This window comes from Kryptolebias marmoratus, linkage group LG10 (genome assembly GCF_001649575.2).
Source record: "Kryptolebias marmoratus isolate JLee-2015 linkage group LG10, ASM164957v2, whole genome shotgun sequence".
Lineage (NCBI taxonomy): Eukaryota > Metazoa > Chordata > Actinopteri > Cyprinodontiformes > Rivulidae > Kryptolebias > Kryptolebias marmoratus.
In genome coordinates, this window is record NC_051439.1 from 17,589,834 (window position 1) to 17,611,437 (window position 21,604).

General features: G+C 37.4%; 2 protein-coding genes across 2 annotated transcripts in view; one reads left to right on the forward strand and one right to left on the reverse strand.

Annotated features, from left to right (window-relative positions):
• Positions 1-1,187: 1,187 nt before the first annotated feature.
• On the reverse strand, positions 1,188-6,568 carry ccr6b (chemokine (C-C motif) receptor 6b). The gene is made up of 2 exons (XM_017431725.3): positions 6,257-6,568; positions 1,188-3,192 (listed from the first exon to the last, which is right to left on the reverse strand). Exon 2 carries the CDS (start codon positions 3,181-3,183, stop codon positions 2,047-2,049), a length of 1,137 nt encoding a protein of 378 aa, XP_017287214.1. The 5' UTR covers positions 3,184-3,192; positions 6,257-6,568; the 3' UTR covers positions 1,188-2,046.
• A 1,361-nt stretch (positions 6,569-7,929) lies between these two features.
• Positions 7,930-21,604, forward strand: part of crybg1a (crystallin beta-gamma domain containing 1a) — a 43,738-nt gene continuing 30,063 nt past the window's right edge. The window contains exon 1 of the mRNA XM_017431729.3: positions 7,930-8,357. Within this exon, the coding sequence (XP_017287218.1) occupies positions 8,032-8,357 (326 nt within the window). The 5' untranslated portion in view covers positions 7,930-8,031. The remainder of the gene's footprint in view (positions 8,358-21,604) is intronic.

Sequence of the window (21,604 nt, forward strand, 5' to 3'; positions counted from 1 at the left end):
TGTATTAATGTTAATTTGCAATAAAATGTACATAACTATATTTAGAGCAACGTTTAAGTGGATTCTTTTTGTTTTTTTAGATATGATTAATTTTACATCTTTAAAAATTTCAGTCAAAGACATAACATAAAAAAATAAGAGATATATAATTTTTAGAATGAACAAAATATTTAAACATAAATTTAGAATAAAATTCTTCCCTAAACAAAGATGGACATACTTGCAAATGATGTATAGATATTAAAACAAAGAGACAAAAAGTTGTCTTTATAGTTTAATGAGTACAAGTATGAAATAAGCTAATGTTTAAAAAAATCACACTGATGTCCTGCAGTTTATTGTGGACTGTATATGTTGAGTTTACAAATACAAAAACGGAAACAGCAATAATAGGTTTGAAAAAATACATACTATCTTCATCTTCAGTCTTTAGTTCTTAGTAGTAAGGATGGGTCAGTTTTATAAGTGTCTTGCACACAAAGATAAGTAGTTTGAAATAGAGTCAAACTATTATAAGGAACTTTAGGAGGAAACACAGATTTTATAGGAAAATGCCTTAACTCCTTAATTTTCACAGGTCCACTTGTTGAACACAGGTTTTCCCTTAATCAGAAAAACATTTAGTAAAGACTAAAAATGAGTTGAGCGACTCTCTGAAATGAACACAAATGCGATAAAGCAAATTTTAAACCGCAAAAACAACTTTAACAATTCACTGGTATGTGTACAGAAATGCTGAGGAAGTCAGAAAACTGAGGAAACATCCCCCTCATGATGTCTGAGTTAATCCTCGTTTTAACTCTAGAAATAGTTTTTGTTTAATAACTCGTGATTGGTCACTTGTGGTGAAACACGTAGGAGTTACTTCGTAAATTCCAAAGCTTAAAATCTTTGTCATTTTGTTTTAAGCAAAAGATTTACAAAAAATATTGTTTCACAAACAAATCACAGCATAGCTGATCGAGCAAATTACCAATTACAAAAACAGAGATCACTGATATTATTGCCAAAACAATTGTAAATGATTATTAACATTGCATAAAAGAGAAAATTCAAAACTATGAAATTTAGCAAAATATATTTTATTTTTTTAAGGAATATTTACAACTAATAGTGGATTACAAAAAATAAAAAAAAACAAAGTAAACTGTTTTCTGGTAAGATCAGTAAATAATATTTGAGAAGTCAGACATATTTGCAAAAGCATGTGACTTTTTTTTTTTTTTTACCTTTTTTGTATTTTTTTTTTGTGCATAAATATCCAACTATAGATTTTAAAAGCTTTGGTAATGTTGTACTTTTTAAAATAGTAAACATGACTGCAATTGCTATTGCTCTAATTATAATATACAAAAAAAAAGAACAATTCAAGACCTGAAAAAAGTCCGTAAATGAACTTCATGATGCCCTCAACAACCTGAAATAAAAATAAAACCACAACAAACTATTTTTATTTGTGTATTGTGAGATGAATTAGCACAAAGTATTTAAAATGTTTACGACAAGTGTGTCTAGATTTCAATCAAGCCTGCTAATCATGCTTTTAACTTGTCAGTATTTTTGATGTAAAACCCTTAAAGCGTTTTACATCATATTTGCTTGATTTGATGTCAACTAACCAAAACAGAACAAGTTTTTGTGTGATGGATGCAGAGACCACACGGTGTCCATGTTCCAGTTTCAAATTGAACAAAGTAAATACGGCCCTCTAAAATAAGTTTTTGATTTAAAATGTGCTTTAGAAACAAATCTAATATTTTTTCGATGGCAACGCTCAAATTGTCACTAATTTTGAAACAATTTGTGGATTTACACTGAACTCTTCCTTTTTCTTTTTTTTTTTACTAAAGCTTTAGTAAATATTAGAATAGTGTCTGTCTTGATTTGTTTAAAATCTTGCAATAAAATGAAAGTAGCTAATGTCTATTCAGCATAAAGTGATTTTCATATAATCTGGGTTAGAATGTTATAACAGTAATTCAAGATTATGAAAAAATGAGAAGCTGCACGAGAATGGGTTAACTAAGCCCTTTAAAAAGAAAGATATCACACACTGAAGGATGACATGTTGTTGGAGCCCTCTGAGGTCCTGAGGCCTGTGACGATTACGTCAGATGTCCCACGGGATGAGCGGGCGGAGTAGATGTACTTTTTGCTCAAGCACCAAAAGTCTGATAATATTTGTTTGAAATGGCTCCTGAACTTCACTCCAACAAAGGCGTAGAGGATGGGATTGAGGCAGCAGTGGAGGTAGGCCACACTCCTGGAAGCAGACAGAACTTGGAGTTTCGTTTTCTCTGCTGTGCAGCTTCTCTCCCTAAAAAGAGATGAGGTGTGGATCAGCAGTGTCACGTTGTATGGGAGGTGGCACAGGATGAAAACTACGACAACTGCCAGAACCACCTTCACGGCCTTGTGCCTCTGGCTGCTGCTCGCTCTCAGCAGGGTGTGCACAATGCACGAGTAGCAGAACAGCATCACCAAGAAAGGAAACAGGAATCCAATGGCCATCTGGAGGCTGGGCACCATCACCTTCATTAGCTTTGCTGTGTTGTAGTCGTTGAACGAAAGCTGACACGTCACAGCGAGCGTTTGACCCATGGAGTCAGGCTTGTCAAAGAAGATTGTAGAGTTCTGTTCCTTAAAGAAATCATAGTTCTGTTCTTCAGAGCGCTCCGTGTAGATGAGTGTAGGCAGAGTTAAAGCCACCGCAAACATCCAAACCACTGAGCAGATCAGACGGCTGTATGTCAGAGCGTGAGAGCGAGACCCGAAGGAGCGCCTAGCGTGAACTATAGCGATGTAACGATCACCACTGATGCATGCAAGCAGCAGCATGCCGCTGTACAGGTTGATGCTGTAGGCAGAGCGAAGAACCTTACAGGCCACAAAACCCATGGACCACCTGTTTTGCTCGTTGTAGATAATGAGAGGCAGAGCCACCACAAAGATCAGGTCTGCCACAGCCACATTAAAGAGGTAAACATCTGTCATCGTCTTGGTTCTCTTGTAGAAGCCATAGGTGAGCACGACGAGAACATTGCCGATCAAGCCAAAGACGCAGATGATTGAGTGGATGTAGGTTTTGGAAAGGACTTCCGCTGGGTGAGGGCTGAGGTTGCAGAGCTCCTCATCTGGATCATCTGTAGGCCAGCTGACAAAGTCAGAAGTTGTAGTCTCCATGTCTTCAGTCTGGAGAAGAAAAGACTGAAGTTAGCATCAAACAGTGGAGGCGTGCATTAAGGAGACAAAAATAATATGAAACACTTCAAATTATTTATGCTATGATCCTAAGTTAAATTATTGCCTTTGGAGATGACTGCCTTGGAAACACTATCCAGTGAATTGGTTACCCTAATGGCATGGCCTCTGGTAAATTATTTTATTATTTTTACCAGGTTATGTTCTTTAACTCCAACACAAAACATGTTACTTAGATTTCTTTCTTTCACCTGTGTAATATTGTCAAAAGCACAACCATCCTGTTCCAGATTGATGCAGAAAAACATATTCATGCATTTGTTATTTCTAGGCTGGATGACTATGATTCTTTAGAAAAAAATTTATATTACTTCCCAGAAAAAATACACTAAGCTTCAGCTTATCTTAAAAAACTTGTTGTTTGTTATTTTTCAGTTTTAGATCGCAGACTTGCTTGTGGTTTAGAGAGTGTCTAAAAGTGGAATAAGATGCAGAGCTTTCAGCTGTCAGGTACTTTTATTGAGGAACCAGCTTCTTATCTTGATTAGAGACGCAGACGCCCTGTCGACATTTAGGACCAGGCTTAAAACTTTCCTTTTTGATAAAGGTTACATATATGGTTGATTTGATTGAGTCATGCCTATAGTTCTGCTGCTATAGACCCAGACTGGTGGGGAACCTGATGTACTGATCACTTTCACTTCGTTTGTCTCTCATCACTCTTGATGTAAAGGTATACCATTACTGTTACTAACTGTGTTTTTCTTCTTTCTGTCAATATTTATCTGTAGCCAACTGTTTCTGTGTTTGTCTGTGTATTTCCTGTCCTCTCAGCCCTCAGCCAGTCGAGGCAGGTAGTCACCCATCCTGCTTCTGATTCTGCAAGAGGTTTCTTCCTGTTTATTCTTTTCCACCGTTAAAAAATAAATAGAGCTGATGTGAAATTAATTGAATTATTTTTAGCACAAACCACATAATCTTGTTTTTATTCTCTAACTAGGTGATATACGGTGTGTACATAACATCTGACAAAAAACAAAACAAAACACAGAAGCCATTTTAAAAGGATTTTAAATTTAAAAATGTGTTTTTTTTTTCAATTACATGAGTCATATATAAAGCACATCTAAAATGGCTACATCAAATTAATTGCAGCAATAACAATTTCTGATATATATTTGAAGCAATTCAAATCTCTTATTTTGCATGTTAAATCATTTTACTTTACGCTCCGTTTTTGTGCCTTCATGCAAAATAACTGAATTTGTTACGACTTTGAATATTGCTTTAAAGAAGAACCACAAGGGTTTTAAAGTAAATGTTCTCTCTAAACATGCTCTGCTTCAAGTAAACGTACAGCATTGAAAAAGCCTTTTAGGGACGTTTTTGCTTCAAAACAACAGCAAAGGTTGTGCAAAAACTAGGTACTGGGTAAAAGTGTCATCGCTGTGTTTCATCTGTTTGCACGATAAAAACCAGTGTTCTAGTTCTGCTCTTCATCTTTTTGACAATGACCCAATTTTCGACCAATAAGGTTTTAGGGACTGCACATAAAAGCAGACACAAAGGTGCTGCAGGCTGATTTGTTGTCTGATCTCAATAAAAGATAAAATCCTTATCAGACAGGATCTGAAATGTTTTCCTGGAAATTTGTTATTCAGCTCATGTGGAGGTAGATCAAAAACACACTCCTATAGACCAGAAGGTTGGGAGCTTTAATGTGCAAAAATGCTGACTTTCACAAGTCAAAGGATGTACAGGAGGTTTTTTTTTTTTTTTGAAGCAGGGACACATATAATATGTACGCTGAATTACATTTCAGGTTCTGTATCAGTTATGTATCAGTTCTTTGTAAACTTAAAATCGAACACTGCAATTTCTTCACCTTATACAACAAAACACGCTCAACCACTAGATTTTCAGTTCCGCAATTTGGCTTCTTTTTTTTAAATTTATTTTAATGAATGGCATTACAGTTCCAAATGCCACCCCACACAGATGACATGTCTGCTGGTTGTGTTCACCGGTTGTGATGCTTTTCATTTTAGCTGTTTTGTTTGTGCTTTTTATTTTTAACTAAAAGGCTTGAAGATTTTTTTCTGTTTTATCACAAAATACCCAAAATTGGCAATCTGAGAAGAAATTCAATGGACAAATAATTGCATAAATGCATGCTGTCTGTAAACTTTACAGATTTAAATGTTGTTAACAAACCTTTGTTGTGGAATCTGACAACAAACAGTTTACAAAGTTAATCTGGGTGAATTTTTGTGGATTGATTCTATAAAATCCTTAATGAAGGCAATGAGCTACCACCCCATCTCTCCTTCTGTGAGAGCGAATCATCATAAATCTTTTGGTATTACTTACTGTTGTCAAAAGGAAACAATCATCGCTCAACAGCTCTGCAGGTTACTGTGCACTAATTAAAGCATAGTTTCTTGTTTTTCTAAACTCTAATTCTATATGAACTTTAAAATCTTGTTTTAGGGAAGAAACAAAATAAGATGAAACCTCTCAAACTTCATAACCTTCATTTCTCAGCAGTGCTCACGGCAAAATGGACTGAATTCATGAAAGCAGAAGGTAGTTGTTTTTCACATATTTGTTAGGGAAATTCTCAAGTAATACAGCACTTAACAGAAATCTAATCTGAGAACTTCAAGTTCTCTGCAAATACTGTTTGCTGAACATTCGGTTCCGCAAAATCAGTTAATTTTAATTGTATTGTGCAAATTTTTCTGTTTAACAAATGCAGTTTGAACACAACTGTTCATGAAAAACATTTGGCATTTTATCATCTCACACACTTAAAATTGCTTTACTTCTGTAACGCACTTAAACACTGAAAATTCAAACTATTTCCACAGACGTAATTTAAATTAATGTGCATTGTTTGATAATAATTTGATAAAATAAATTCTGCAGCATCATTTTAACTACAAAGTGTCTTTCAGACTGTTTCTCATTTATCATACAGCCTTTTACATTTTATTTTTTTTTAAAAAAGAAACCCTAGTTCAAACTTTACCAGGTTTTATTGTACAGAACATACCTTGTAAAACGATTCTGAGCCTCGATGTTCAGCGTCGTTAAGCCACAGAAGGGGGTCACCTCAGGTACAAAAACCTTAGCTGCTAGTGGAGACAGAGTTCAATTCTGCGGCTTTATGTGACTCTGTGACTCTGAGCAGGCGAAAGGAGGGGAGAGAAAAACAAAAACTTCAAGAACAGAAGAAGCAGAAGCTAAAACCACATTGTCACCAGCTCTGTTTCTGTTTGACTCATCTGCTTCACTGATCTCGCTGTTTTTGATCTCAAACTGTAGTTGTGGCCCCTAAATACGTCGCTCTAATCTGATGATCTGACAAAACAACATGTATTGTTATAACGACGTTCAGGGGCAAGGACCTCCCCAACTGTTTATTCACTCTGTAAGTTTCTGTTGGTTTCCAGGCAGTGCTTTGATTGTTTTGTTTTGTTGTTTTTTCTTTCTGTAACTTCACCTTTTTTTTTTGAGTTAATATTAACACCTGATTTCCTCTTAGAGCTCGTGTTAAAAGGGAAGTTGGTTTGTAGGAAACTCCTGTAAACAAAACCAAAGATTCACCAAACCTTTTGCCATGGATGAAAAAAATTAAAATAAAAATGACAGAATATATATAAAATGCAGTGACTGAAACTGTGTCATAGGTCTGTCATCTTCTTTCAGTCTTATTTTCTGCCTTTAGTGGTGTCAACCTCAAACCTCAACTAGGATTTGAATTACATGTTTGGAGTTCAGTTAAAAACCTCAAATTTATTTTTTATTTATTTTATTTTATTTGTTTTACAATCACTTGCATTTAATTTAACATTTTTTCTTCCAGTCTTTCAGCTTGTTCTACATTATGGATTGGTTTTATATTTTCATAGGCTTTAGGAAAAGCAATAAAAACAGACAGTTACCATTGTTCTTATTTTTATTTGCCTTGTCCACACAATCCCTGTTCTTCTTTATCTTGACCAGCAGATGACGCTGTTGGGTTGCTGTATAAACTGAGAATGTATATTGAGAATAAAAAGAGGATCATATCCATTTATTAAAGGAAATTTATAAGAAGGGAATGCCACATCTGACGTGCAGGAAATGTCAAAATTTGATTTAAGCTTCCATGTTTTGGAAACAAAGAGTCAGAAATGGTTAAAGTGGCTGTTTGTTTTGCCATCATCCCTTTGTTTATTTGGATTGGAAGCAGTATTTGTAGAACTCAACCAGTAATGGGAAGCTGTTGAACTTTTATGTTGTAGGTTAGAGGCTGGAAATGTTTGGGATCTGTTTGATATAGCTAAAAACAAAACAAAACAAAACAAAACAGGTAACATAAGAGAATGGAAGTTGGACTTGAGCCATTATGAGAATGTTTCAAAACGTTGTGAGGCTTTTCTTTGTTAGTCTGTAATTAGCTTACACAGGTATGTTTATTGTGTTTGTTTGTTAGAAAGCGTCATCAGGTAGGCAGTGACGTCATAGCGCCTCCTTCAGGTGGGCTAAACTGAAATCTACAGGTAAACAAAAACGGTAAAACTGAAGAAATCCAGGTCCTTATCATCATATCCCACTTCTAAGAAATAAAGTGTGTAAAGGGAACAGAGGGGACGCTGGGTTCTTCTGTGGAACTTTTGTTTTTGTTGCACTCCTTTACCTGTTGGCGCGCGACCGTTGTGGGCAAGTCCAAGAGCTCGCGCCAACTCGCTCTGCAGGTTATCCCGGTGACTCAGCCCCCTCCGCTGCTCACAGTAAACCAAGTGCGCTCAGTGTTTGCAGCCTCCTCCTCGCTCCTCCGGCGCCATGAGCAAGTCCGGCTCGCTCAGAGTCAAGAAACTCTTCAAACTCAAGTCCCCCGACAAGGAGAACAGGAAGGAGGTGAGGCGCGCCGCGTCCTTCAAAGATGCGTCGGCGACCATCCACCGCGACGACCCGGCCTCCCTCCCGACGTCCCCCGGCTTCCTCGACCGCGAGGACTGCGCGACGTTGCCCGGCGACGTGTTGCCCGTCTCCCCGAAGGAGAAGAAGGGGAAGGGGAGGCTGTCTCTCAGGTGGAGGAAGAAGAAGCACAAGAAGGAAGATGAAGGAGGCGGAGATGCCTTCTTCCCCGACAGCTTCAACAACCACATGTAAGCTGATAAGAAGTTAATTGCTGTTTGTAATTGATATTTGATACTAGATTGATATCCAGCAATAATTAACCTCTCGCCCATGTCAAGCTTATGTAGAGCATTTAAAACAAACAATGTCCAAAATCAATAAGCCATCATCACAAGAGTGACAGTTTGCACAAAACCAATCAATTCTGCTCAACCTGGACTAAACATAGTTTAACACTGGTTTTTAAATCATCAGTATCCTAAATGCATACAGTTTTATGTGCTTATTATATATTCTGATGCATCTTTATTCTGTCACCTGTAGTTCAAAGTTCAATTTTCCACCTGTAAATGAACTGAAGTCATAAAACTGTGGAAAGTCCCTTGAAGGGTCCTGAGAGTCGTTCCAGACCTATTGGGAGTTTGTTGCTCCATTTTGAACAGTGAAGGAAGCGTTAGAGCAAACCGCCTCACTCAAGAGTTTGTTTTCCCCTCTGGCAGTTTCTGAACTCTAAAAGCTCTACCTCTGAGCTGAACTAGTTTAGTCATGCATCTCACTCACAGGCCTCATGTCTTAAAAATGCCTCAGAGGTGTGAGGGGAACGGGGGGAACGTGGGGGGTGCTGGCAGGCTTTGGTTCTGCATCTTTTACAATTTCCAAAAGTTGACTGCAAAACAGATTTCTCGTGCTCGTTAGGAGCTCTTTGACGAGGCACTGCTCTGCCTCTTTGCTCGTACAGTTATTCCTTCTCCATCACAGGCCCATGCAGGGACGACCAGACAACCGTTCACACTCTCACGTGCACGTAGTGACAGTTTAGAGTTGTCAGTTTACCTAACATGCACAAATATGGGAGAAAAGTAGAGGAATTGGAGAAAAGCCGTGCATGCACAGGTGAGAACATGCAAACCTTGCGCACAAAGGCTGCAGCCTGGAACTTGAGACCAAATTTCTTTTAAGGCAACAACTCAAACCCATTATTGACATATTATTATAAAACGCCTCTGACAAGGCTCAACTTTCAGGGTTGGAACTTTGGCTACCTCAAATATAAAGAATCGTGTTTCATATAAATAACTGTAACAAACTCCTAAATGTGTTGGTTTTTATTCCACTATCACATATGAACCCATTATTAGGATAAACTTATAAAACACATCTATTTGTTTTTTTTCTTTTGCAAACAAAGCCACACTTGATTGGACTTGTTTTGACAAACGAGTCAGTGAAACTCTATCTGTTTACCCTAACAAAGCCAACCCTCAAGAGCAGCAAACACTCCGGCGTTTGCGCAGGCGTCCTTTTCAGAAAGATGCTAATTGGGAAAAATTTCCAGAAAAGATCAGTTAGTTTCGTCAAAACGGTCAAACATTGCGTGAATGCTAAAGACCGCTGTGGCCGAACCACTTCTCCGTGGTATGTAATCGTAGGTGTTGGCGAGCAGTGTTTGTTTTATCTTGAGGCTTATTTTTACATTTACTTCTCATGAAATGCTTCGAACTTCCCAGTAACTTTAAAAACAAAGAGTCACACAAAGCATCATGTGCATCGCATAATTTGTGAATAACACAGCCTTAAAGTTTCACTTTAACTTTACCAAAGGTGTTCTGTGGTTACAGTTTGTTTTTCTAGCCTGCCAGTCAAGGTCAGTGTTTTTTGGAGTGGGGCGTTCAATTTGACAAATAACTCCCCAGAAATGTTAACCAAACGGTTGCCTGCTTAGAAGGGATCTGGATCCAGGACCTTTTTATTTTTATCCATCATTGGCAGAGGCGTGCAGCGTCGGACTGCGCTCGCTGTCGCGTGTTGTCAAGCAGCAACTTCACAACACGGAAAAGAAAACTCGTCGTACAGGACAGGACACATTTCCCTGTTCAGTCCAGGTATATGTGGCTGAGTCAAGGGCAAATGTGTCATCTGTGATCTGAGTATATATGAGCAGACAGGTGAGAAAACTTAGGTAACACCACATGCACACAGGTGATAGGGCGACATGGCACTGTTGTTTAGTAATTAGAAAACACTCATTGTTCATTTGGGCAAGGAACTATTTAATTGCCAGTAGGGTTTTGTGATTGTTGAGTATAAAATTTCACTTTGTCAAGTTAAAAAAAAACTTGGGTGGCTCAGTAAGAATGACAGATTTTACAGCCAAACCGAGACTCAAGCTTCTAAAGTTTGGAACTTTTCTAACTATGTCTCACGATGTTAATGGAGTTTTTCCACATCTGCTGTACATACACTATTCTGAACCTTAAATCAACAGTAAATAATTTTGGGTATGAGGAGATGAAACAGTATAGGGATGATTTTGTGTCTGTGGGAGTTGTTTATATAGTTCTCAGGTTTTGTGTTGTGGCAGCTTCTTCAGCCACACTTTCAGTCGGCTTTGTAGCATATTACAAACCTCCATCCCGCTTTACTGATGTCTCTGAAATATAAAGACAGAGCTGGATGATCGGTTCCCACCCTGCGTTCAGGACACCTGAGGCATGGTTTATAAAGTTTATGGGCTCCCGACAGAAAATATGCACACAAACGTGCTTATATGTTCTTTTTGTCAGATATATAAAGAGAAAAAGGTGGAAGTGTGACTTCACTGTGGAGGTGCAAAATGATCACAGATGTCTCAAATTGTCATCATCATCATCATCAACTTTATTTATATAGCACTTTAACACCAGCCACAGCTGGAACAAAGTGCTGAACATCAATAATAAATAAAATAAGCATAAAAATAAATAACAATGCTAAACCTAGAAAATGAATTAAAAACTCAATTCCAAACACAATAAAACGACGCAGTTAAACTGATAAAATCAATACCAAGTAAAATCAAGCCCCAGTTGGGTTGAAGGTCAATGAGTAAAAATATGTTTTCAAACGAGTTTTAAAAATGGACAGTGAAGTGACAGTGACATTGTGACGATTAAAGGTTTATATAATAATTTCCACAGACTCAGATGTCACCGAAAGACACAGAGGTCAAACTGTAACTGATAGTTTGCTCACATGTAGAAAAGAAACTGTTTCAAGAGAACATGAAATGTGTATTCAGTTCTGTGAAAATGGCAGCCCTTTACAATCAGCAGGTCTCATCGGTTTAGCAGGAATTGAAGCAAACTTACATGTTTTCAGTGAGGCAGGGAAACATTCAGTCTGTTTAAACTTACTGATAATAGTGAAGAACTGGAACAGCTTTAGTGTTTGCAAGTGCTTTGTGTCCCGAGGAGAGGAAACATGCAGTATTTTAGCCTTTTTTTACACAGAGAGACCTGCAAAAGATTTCAAGGTTTCCCAGAAAAGACCAACACAGTGTTCCAAAGTGATTTATTGTATCAGACTAGATAAGTCGGCCATGCTCTTTGGTAACGTTCAGTCAGAAGGTGAAGCCGTTCAAGCTGAATACTGAAATAAAATCGCCCTTTTTTTTTGCAAACATCTCCTGTCATCTCTAAACAATAGTAATAAAAACAAACTCCCTTATTGCAACCATTCATACCTGGCTTGCTGATTCAGTTGAATTTTAAAGCTGGTGACTCACAGGTGTGACTGAGCTTACTTGGAAGTTTTAGTTCCTTTATCAAGCCTAATTCCTTGTTGTTGAGAGTATTTTAATGCTCATTGTGTTGTTTGGTCTCACTCTGGGTCACATGATCTTATCATGGTGCCACCATAATCTCCTTCCTGAACTCTGATCCTGTCAAGTTAGTTTAATCTGTGAAATGCAAAATAAGACGTTTAAATTTTGCTTTGAGGGGGAGTTTTCATCTATTATCTGGGTGATAAATCATCGACTCCTCATCCAGAGAGTCGACAAACAAGCTGCAGATAATCTCAGATGGGAGAAGTTGTCCATTACTTTCCTGCAGAGGAAATTTTGTTTTTTGTTTAAATTTAACCCACATGTCCTGATCCTAAACTAACCTGTCTGAATAACAATGGTTAATTTAAAGCTGCTATTTTTTCACAACTCACTAACTAGTCCCATCTGAAACTATATTTTTAAAAGCTCTCCTGCACATGTCATATTTTCCTGGATGTGCTGAATCAGTAATTTTGACATTTGTGCTAGTATTAGTCTTTTTTTATTTTAATAGGCATTATGTATTTCATCACTACAGGCTCTACACTCTGTGTGCTTTTGTTTGTTTTAAGCAGTGAGAATTTTGTCCACACTCAAATGTTTTTGCCAAAATTAAAACTTATTTTGCTTGAATCAGCTTTTCTTACTGCTATATGATGATTAGAGTGCTATGAGTATGGAAATACCAGATCTGCAAACATCGAAGCCACAAAAGCAGAATGTTACAGACAGGAAGGCTGGATTTAAAGGCTCAGACCATCTTTGCATTGTTTGTGTGCATAATGTGGACATGACCTTAGCTTTTGTTCAGGGCTGTACATGCACACCTGTTCACACCTGATTATTCATCTGCAAACATGAATGTGATGTGTCTCCATAGAGGAGGACAATGGCTGCCATTTTAACATGCTAAATATGCAAAATAAATATATTGCACTGCAAAAGGATCACAGAACAGCAGAATTACCACTAAAGCTGCAATCGTACTGATGTTAAATGCATGCTTTTCTTTTTTTGTTGTTTTTTTTTTGCATGGAATGCCAAAATTTTATTTTTTATACAAAGAAAGACTTAAAAGCACACTGTTACGGCCACACACCGTAACACACACCCCTACTCTTATAAATGTAAGCTGAATGTGTCACTCAGAAGTCTGGATAATGCTGCTTGCAAGGTTTGAAGTGACTTAGTAAAATTATTGTGTCTTTCAGAAATAAACTAACAAACAAACAAAAAAACATTTTCCCAATTGGGTCTTTACAGTAAAAAAAAAAAAAAAAACAAGAATCCCAGCTTCTCCTGTACTCTTCGTTGCTGTAACTCGTTGTCTCAACTTGTTTCAAAGCTCAGGTTCTGCTCCTCACCTCTTCAAGAACTCAGAAAGTACACATGAAAAGCATTTCTTAGAGTACTTCAAAACAGTACTTTACTTTAGATTTTTGCACAGTTTTCTTTTAAAAGTTACATTTTAGAGTAAATATGTGCTCCTTTTGTTTAAAAGTTGATTGTTTTTTGAGGTCTTACTAATCTTTGGCATTATTTGACCTGCTTTAATTAAAAAAAAAATCTTAAAAGGATTCAGGGTAAGAACTTTCTTTTCACCACATCATAGTGGTCACGCCTGAAGCCACCCAGTCATGTCCAAAAACAAAAGAGCAGTTTTTTTTTTGTATTTTAATAGTGTCGCCCTGTTGATAATAAATGAAAATGTGTCCCACACTGTAAATCTTCTACTCAAAAGAGCAGGTTTTACATAAATCAGTTAACCATTTGCAGTTATTCACGCCTCGCAGATCTACAGTGTCTTTCATTTGAACGAGCTCCAGCTCATTCTCAACCTGCCGTTTCCTGCTTGATTTTTGGCAGGAATTCACACAATCTAAGCAACCTTTAACTTTCTATCAGATGAGAAGTTCACAGCTGTTACTCGAACAGTAAAAAAAAAAAACCTGCAGGCACTTTCAGCAGATATTTTCTCATGCCTTCAGAAGGTCACATGACCCATTACAACGTTTAGTTCTTGGTCCTGAGTTCGCCTGGCCTGTTGTTTACCTTTTAGGATTGATCGTATTGGACATTTCTTCGTCGTAGGGCTGAGGTACGGCTGAGATAAGTTGACCCAGGAAGATACAGGGAATGTGTGTTAAAAAGGTATGTGCTGCAAAAAGAGAGGGGTGAAAAAAAACAACAAATCAATCCACTCTAATGTAAAGCTTGTCGCTTCAGGGAGCAGGTTGTGAAATGTGGTGTCGTAAGAAACCTGTTGAAGTTTGTGGGTTAAAAAGGAGTTTTTCAGAATTTATAAGTAAAAAAACTACCCTAGTTTAATGTATGTTTACATCTTCATTATCACACAATGTCCAGTCCTGTAATATATTATAAATAATTTATTGGTTGATGTTGTAACCTTTGTTCTGATTTAATAAGCCAAGATTGTTTGTGCTGCTGTGATGTTGACTTGTAATTGATGATAAATGAGATCAAGTGCTTTATACAGTATATATGAAACTCTTTCTTCATACAAACTGCACGTAGAAGTTTGCATTAATTGCTGTAAACTTTTACAAACATGAGTTGTTATTGGAGTTATTCACAGTCTTTGAAAGAATAACTCTGATGAACAGCGGTGGCCTTACCTTCTACAGTAAAACTTTAATTGGTAACTAGTTATATTTACCATGATTTTAACATATTTGAAAGAGGTCTATGCTTTTGGAGTTTAGTTTGCAGACTCTTTTAATAGGCTCTGGAAAGTTCTGTCATTGAGGATTAATTGGCGTGCTCTTTGTTGGTCCGGAGCAATCAAAAACATTTCTCCAGTTAACAGTTGCCCAAGCAGAGCCGAGACAGCATGAAAACAACATTTTTAACAAAGAGTTTCATTTTCGAGTCAATAAGTCTCATCTCTTTTCCTTGTATATTTGCCAGGATGACGGCTCATTTAATGCACGCTCTGAACTCCAGCAGGATGAAAACTCAATAAACAAAAACATTTCTTAAGAGGTTTTGAGTTTATTCAACCACACAGAGGTTTGTAAACGGGTTTTGACTAAACCAGTTTTTAAGTACAGTAATTTCTGAATTGAAAGAGTCGTTGCGCTTGTCTAATTGTTCTTTTGCGTAATTAAAACAAGTTGATCGACATCACTGGTCTGTCCGCTTTTAGCTCCTCCGTTTTGCTGCATCAAAGTGGAGCAGCAGGAATTACTCACTATTCAAGCATTTTGATGTCCTGAAAAGGCGAAAATGAAAATGTCTGAGTTCAGGAAGTGCAAGGATGAGATGTGGAGGGGAATTTGTTTTGACCTTGTTCATCAAAGGAACAGATGTCAGAGAGCTCATTATCATGCATGAGGGGCTGGAAAAAGAATTTAAAAAACAGGAAGTTGTTTATTGTTCTTCAGGTGCAGCTTCTGATCACCTGTTTTCACATTTGGCACCTCAGCATGTTATTTAAAAGAATAATTAATTCTTCTAGGAATACAAACCAGCTTCTTTTAAACCTATTTTTGGGTCACTGGATGCAGAAGTGAGACCAAGAAGTAAATCAGAAAATTAAAGCACTTTTATCACCTGCTGCACAACTATAACTGATTAACTTTTGGAGTCTCAGTTTAAGCCTGGATCCCTGGAGTGGCTGTCAGGGACAGAGTGGTCAGTGTCTCAACATAGATTTCAGAGAAGGGAGGACTGACCACAAAAGTCCAGGATTGCCACTGCTGGAATCCAACAAACTTCAAATTCCAAATTAATCAAGTAAGACTTCTTTTGAGTGAAACAAGCAGGCCTAGCAAGTCTTGTGGTGCTGTAGGGAAGTGGTTGACACTGTTTGGCTGGAGACCAAGTCTGAGTCTTCAGACTGACAGGAAGGTAGATCTCTGAGAAAACCAAGTCCGAGTCTTCAAAGTGCTAATTGTTTTTGAGTTATTTTCTAGAGCACAAATTAGACAAAATGTGAGTTAGTCAGGCTAACTCAGAGTAATGTTTTTACAGCCACATTATTTTTACAAGTGTAACTAAAGTCTGAAAAACAGCATCTCTTATCTATTATTTCTCTATTGTTTACACACCCTTGCATTAATTCAGCTTAAACTTTTATCCATTGTTAGACACTAGTGATTGACACTCTCAGAAATCTGACTATAATCCCCTTTGGGTTTGATCGTCTAGTTAACTTTTGATGTAGATTTGGATCCCAAAATATTTTATTAGCTTTAAACTCTATTGTTTAATTTATTTGTTTGGCAGAATATCTCAGTTTTAACTACCTTGAATTAAAAGAAAGGCTTATTGCAGGAGATTTATGCTTTGTGTGTCAGGTTGGCGTCGGTGTGGCTGGGTGGCAACTGCAGCACGAACACAACATCCTTGTCCTTTTGTGTATTGATACACTCTTAAATTAGGCCTTTAAATCAAGATAAGGGAGCAGCAAACAGACAGTTTTATGCTCAAAAGAATTTTACTGATGTTGCAAAACATTGATCACTGGAGACTCCCAGTGCTGCCAGCTTGTAATTATCAAGCTGAAAGCAGAGAGATTTTATCTTGCTGGTAGTCCCAGGCATGAGGAAGGTTTGTTCTGAAAAAAAGGAGACCGAAAATGAAAGATGTTAAATATGTTTCCATCTCCCCTTCCAAGGTCAGCGTGTCGACATTCTGATCTTCTTTGTTCTTGTTGTGTTGTGAAACTGTCAGTCTTCCCGAGGGCGACTGCAAACAGGATACGCGGCGTGCTCTTCACGACTTCCACTGCACTTGACTTTCTGCAGGATGCAGCCAGAATGGGTCGCTAGCAGCTGAAACGGGAGCTGAGCAATGCTTGAAGGCTTTCGCAAACACGTTGGCTTGGTTTACACTGCTCGCCTTGTCTGTGGTTATTGGTCCAGATGGAAGTGTAACGGCTGCAGACTACTGGTTGTAACAGAACCGCCCTCTATCTGGCAAACGCTCTGCCCTGCAGCCGTTTTTCCAGCCACTCCTCAATGCATCGTCATCACTCCTACAAACAGCAGCTGCACAGGACTCACTTTGCAAATCCATGTTGAAGCATATCTGTATTGTGAAAACAAAAAATATTGCATGCCTAAAGTAAAAAACTTCTGGGTTTGTTTAAGTATAAAAAGTAAATAAATAGACCCTCTGCAGAGTGTGAAACTTGGGCTTTTGTTTTGCTACTGAGCAACATGACCTTGGAGCGAGCCATCACATTAGGCAGAAGTCCAGTCTTGTACAAAAGTTTTCCCAAATCCCAGTGACTCATTAAGTCCTTCATTTACCACACAGAGGCTGAGTCAGTTGAATCTCTTCCATCCCTTGTTTGAGTTAATTCAGTAGCTTCTGCAGGTTTACCCAGCTTACTGAAATCAGTTTCTTTTATTTGTGTCTGAACAATAAAAAAAAACATGAACCTTTTCTGTGCATCAGCTTGTTTTGTTATTGTTGTATTAATCCAAGTACTGCTTGAAAAACTGCAGTAGATAAATTCCAGGATTGCTCTGGTGGATGCTTGCACACACATAAAACTCTGTAATTCTTTTCTGTTACTGTTTTCAGCTGGAATGTGACACTTGGATTAAACCCTTATCACTTTCAGAAAAATTATGATCATCTGGCTGAATGGGAAAAGAAGGTTCAGACTCAGAAAAAAAAAGTTTTTTTTTTTTTATCTCTGTTAGGGTTGAGTGACAATTAAGTGGTTTTGTCTGCAGATTTACACCATGATAACTGGTCAAAAAGTCAGAAATGCCTACACCAATCAGTCTTGTTACCACAAATGTGGGGGGAAAACCTTTACGTCACATTTACAGTTCCTATTTTTAAATGTTTCTCAAAGACAGATGGTCCCATCCCTATGTTGCTCACAAAAACTCATGTAAACACCATTCGTCCCTCTCATCACACACACTGAATCAACACTATTACCAATTTTGTGCTGTTGATGTATTCAGCAACTTTTTAAAACCTTTTTGGCAACTTTAAAAGAAAACACAGAAAACTTAAAGCCTCAAAGTTCTACAGTGACTGTTTTGTTACAAAATGTCAGACAGAGAAGCAGTTAATGTGTTGTATGTGGTGATGGATGTTCGACACTTTACTTTGACTCTCACAATAACAACTTTCAAGGGCTCCCGATGACGCAGACATTTAGTGCCTTAATTTGACCAAAACCCTCTAAGATGGTAAGAATGGGTCAACAGAGACTGCAATCCCAATTTTTTTTTCAGTTCCACAGCCTTTTTATTTACCTTGTTTCATCTCATTTGCAGAGTTAAAGACATGTTTAGGAGACAGTGCTGCGTCCTGTTGTCCATCCTGTGAATTACTTGACAGAAAAGATGGATGTGTGTGTGTAAAGGTGTGCAGCTCTCATCCTAAGAAACATGACAGCATGGCTAGAGACTTTTACTGAGTTTATATTCACTGAACTTAATGAATGTCTGTAAAAGTCGAGCTATAGTTGTATTACTCTGTGTATCAAAGCAAGGGACAGAAACTAATTTACCAACCAAAGTATGTCCAGCTTTGCAGCAAACGTTGCAGGAATTTTAGGTCTGGGAACTCTTACAACACACACCAAAATATTTGACTAATGATTTAGCAGGAAGCCAATTGAATGGTAGACAATGTAATGACTTTTTATGAGTCTGATAATTGGGCGTCTAAATTTCATAAGCCTTTTCTTCAACAACAACTTCAACTAACAGTTTTTGTTACTTCTGGGTTAAAGCTCAGTATGGAAATTATGGATCTTGTGCCAAGCATCTAGGACAATTTGGTTTCAAAGTAAATATCTAAAAGCCATATCATTTTTTGTTTTCTCATCAGACTAAAAAATTCAGTTTAACATGAAAAGCCAAAGCAAAAAAAATAAAATAAAAATGGGGAAAAACCATACAGAGATATTAAATATATCAAATAATTAAAAAGTATATATTAATAAAGTGTTCCATTAGTATTTATTTATTTTATTTATTCTAGTATTGGTTCATCTATTCATTTGTACAAATTTATTTTGTAATATTTTCCCATTTATCTCATATTCTTTTATGTTTAGTTATCTCTTGCAGGTCTTGTGTGTTGCAGGGGTCAAAACGCCAAAACCTTCTGTTTCAATGCTGCAGCATTTTTTGCCAACTATATGTGTCGGTTTCAGTTTTAGAGAAAAAAGCTCATTTTTTAAAAAAGGTATAAAAGACTGCTCTGCCTCTAGGCATATTGCAATATTCTGGTATGTCTTGATGTAATGATACAACTCAAGCTTTGCATGCTACTGTAATGTAAAAATACCTTCTCACATAACTTAAGAATGATGGCAGAAATGTCAGCAGTTTGGACGCCTTTCAAAATCATAAATGCATGAAAATATACAGGGTTCCTTTATGGTTGAGCACTTTGGCTATATGTTACATATAAGTAATTATACATTATAGACATATACAAGTAAGCGTTCCTCATTAACATCACCTTAAAACGGTGCTTAAAAACAGTGGAGCTTTGTTTGCGATTCAGGAGGTTGAGGCAAGTTAGAGCTGGTTTGTGCCTGTGGACTGACAGCAAGAGAGGCAGACGGATTTCACACAAGTCATTCTTCATCCTTTAAAATGCTGGAGGTTATTCTCAAGAGCTTCTGTATGGAAGGAGGATGAAGTCACAATCTGCCCTCACATCAAGCCTTCTTTGTTTTGCAGCTGACGTGTGGCTGTCAGCTACACATACCTGCAGACATTTTAGCCCCTGAAACACAACCCAGGAAACTCAGGTGGGGCTCAGGGATTGCACAAAAACAAACAAAAAAATAGACTGCAGAACCACGATTTGTTGCTTTTGGGTTCATGTAATTGAAATTATTCAACAACATTTTTATTTTTTTTAGAATATATTGACTCTAGAAGTAAACATCTGTCCAATGTTACTGAATCCTCAAAAGGATCTATTGCCTTGTTCTCTAAAAGATGAGGTTCATTTGCAGTTTTTTGTGCATAGTTCTGATGTGACTGATTTTTCTTCTTTATTTTTATTTTGTACACCTGGCAGCAGGTGGTCTCTGCAGAGGATCATCTACTGTAACATCCAATTTATCAAATCGGTCTGGCCCATCAGTCCTTGGTGTTCTATTGTTTAATCTTCATTATATCATATATCTTATATTAATAGTCTTTGTCATTTTCAGCATTTATTATGAGTTATTTGGTGCAGCCATTTTTGCCTGTGTTGTGTGTTTATTCAGTGCATCTTTAATTACACTTAATGTGACTCTTCGCAGCAGAGCTGTTGTTTTTCATGTATTGTTTGGATTTGTCAAGCTGATAGACATATTGTCGTAAGTCAATTGTATTTTGTGTGTTTGCATGTGTTTACCTTGGTTGCAGTGCATTTGGGCTCTCAGCCACCTCACTGTGGTTGAAGAAACCCTGCTTTGTTGAAAGGCTGAATGGAAACTTTGTCCCCACATGTTTTAAGCTTTAGAAAATCACTGATTGTGGGTCTTCAGTCAGTTTGAAAAAAGGCTCAGTTGTCGTCCTAGTTCCATTAAACAATATGCATATTTCCTATTTGGAAAAACACCAGATTCCGACATAATTCAGCCGCATCACTGCAGGGCACATCCATCTCCTGCTGCGGTGAAGAGATGACAGTCAACGTATCACAGCCAACACTGTAAATCAGTTGTTGTGCTGGAGGCATCGACGACAGGACTACAACACAGGGTGACTTCATGGGACACTTCTGACAGTCATGTATCGGCACGATCCAAGTGTGGCGCAATTTTCATTCTCTCACGGCTGCTGTGGATCGAAGGCAACTAGCCGACACTTGTTTTATTGAAAAATTATGAATCATGTCAGAGAAAGTAGGAAATCTGGAGTCAGGTGGTTCAAATTGGAAATTTCAATTTCAATTAGTTCAAGCTTTGTGGAGCAGAGAAATTCTTGGACCTCAGAACCTGCAGGTTAACTTTGGTTAAAATTTCGGTTTAGAAATAGGTTTTTAGAGAAACAGCTGACTTTAAGATCAAAAGTTAAGCTTCGTGTTTGCTCATTGATTAGAGGAAACGCTGGATTATAAATACACTAAGGATAACAGAAGTCAGTTAAAACTAATGCACAATCACTGTAGGAGGAGAACAGCAAGAGGCTGCCTACCTTTTGTATTTTGTGCTTCCTGGTCTTAGTTTTCTGTCACCTTTTACCTGTGACCTTCAAACTAATGTCAGTACATCAATATATCTTGATTAGAGAAGAAAGGAAACTGTAAGAGCTGTGATTAGAATGCACATAGTTTCTTGAAGTATTTTTTGCATCTATAACTCTATGATCCACTATAAAATTAATTGTTTTTGCACAAAGCATGGATTCAACCTTTTGGTTACTGTCTCAGTTCGCCCCTTGTGTTTCTTTTCACATATTAGACATATATTACAGCTGGGATGAACTAAAACATGAACAGTTAGACAAAAACCCTGGCACCTACATGAAGTATTTTGTTAAACTAAGACGGTTTGCCAAAAGCAAAAAAAGTCTACTAAATCATTTGGTTTCACTTTATAACAAATACAGGTGCTGGTCATAAAATTAGAATATCATGAAAAAGTAGATTGATTTCAGTAATTCCATTTAAAAAGTGAAACTTGTATATTATATTCATACATTACATACAAACTGATATATTTCAAATGTTTATTTCGTTTAA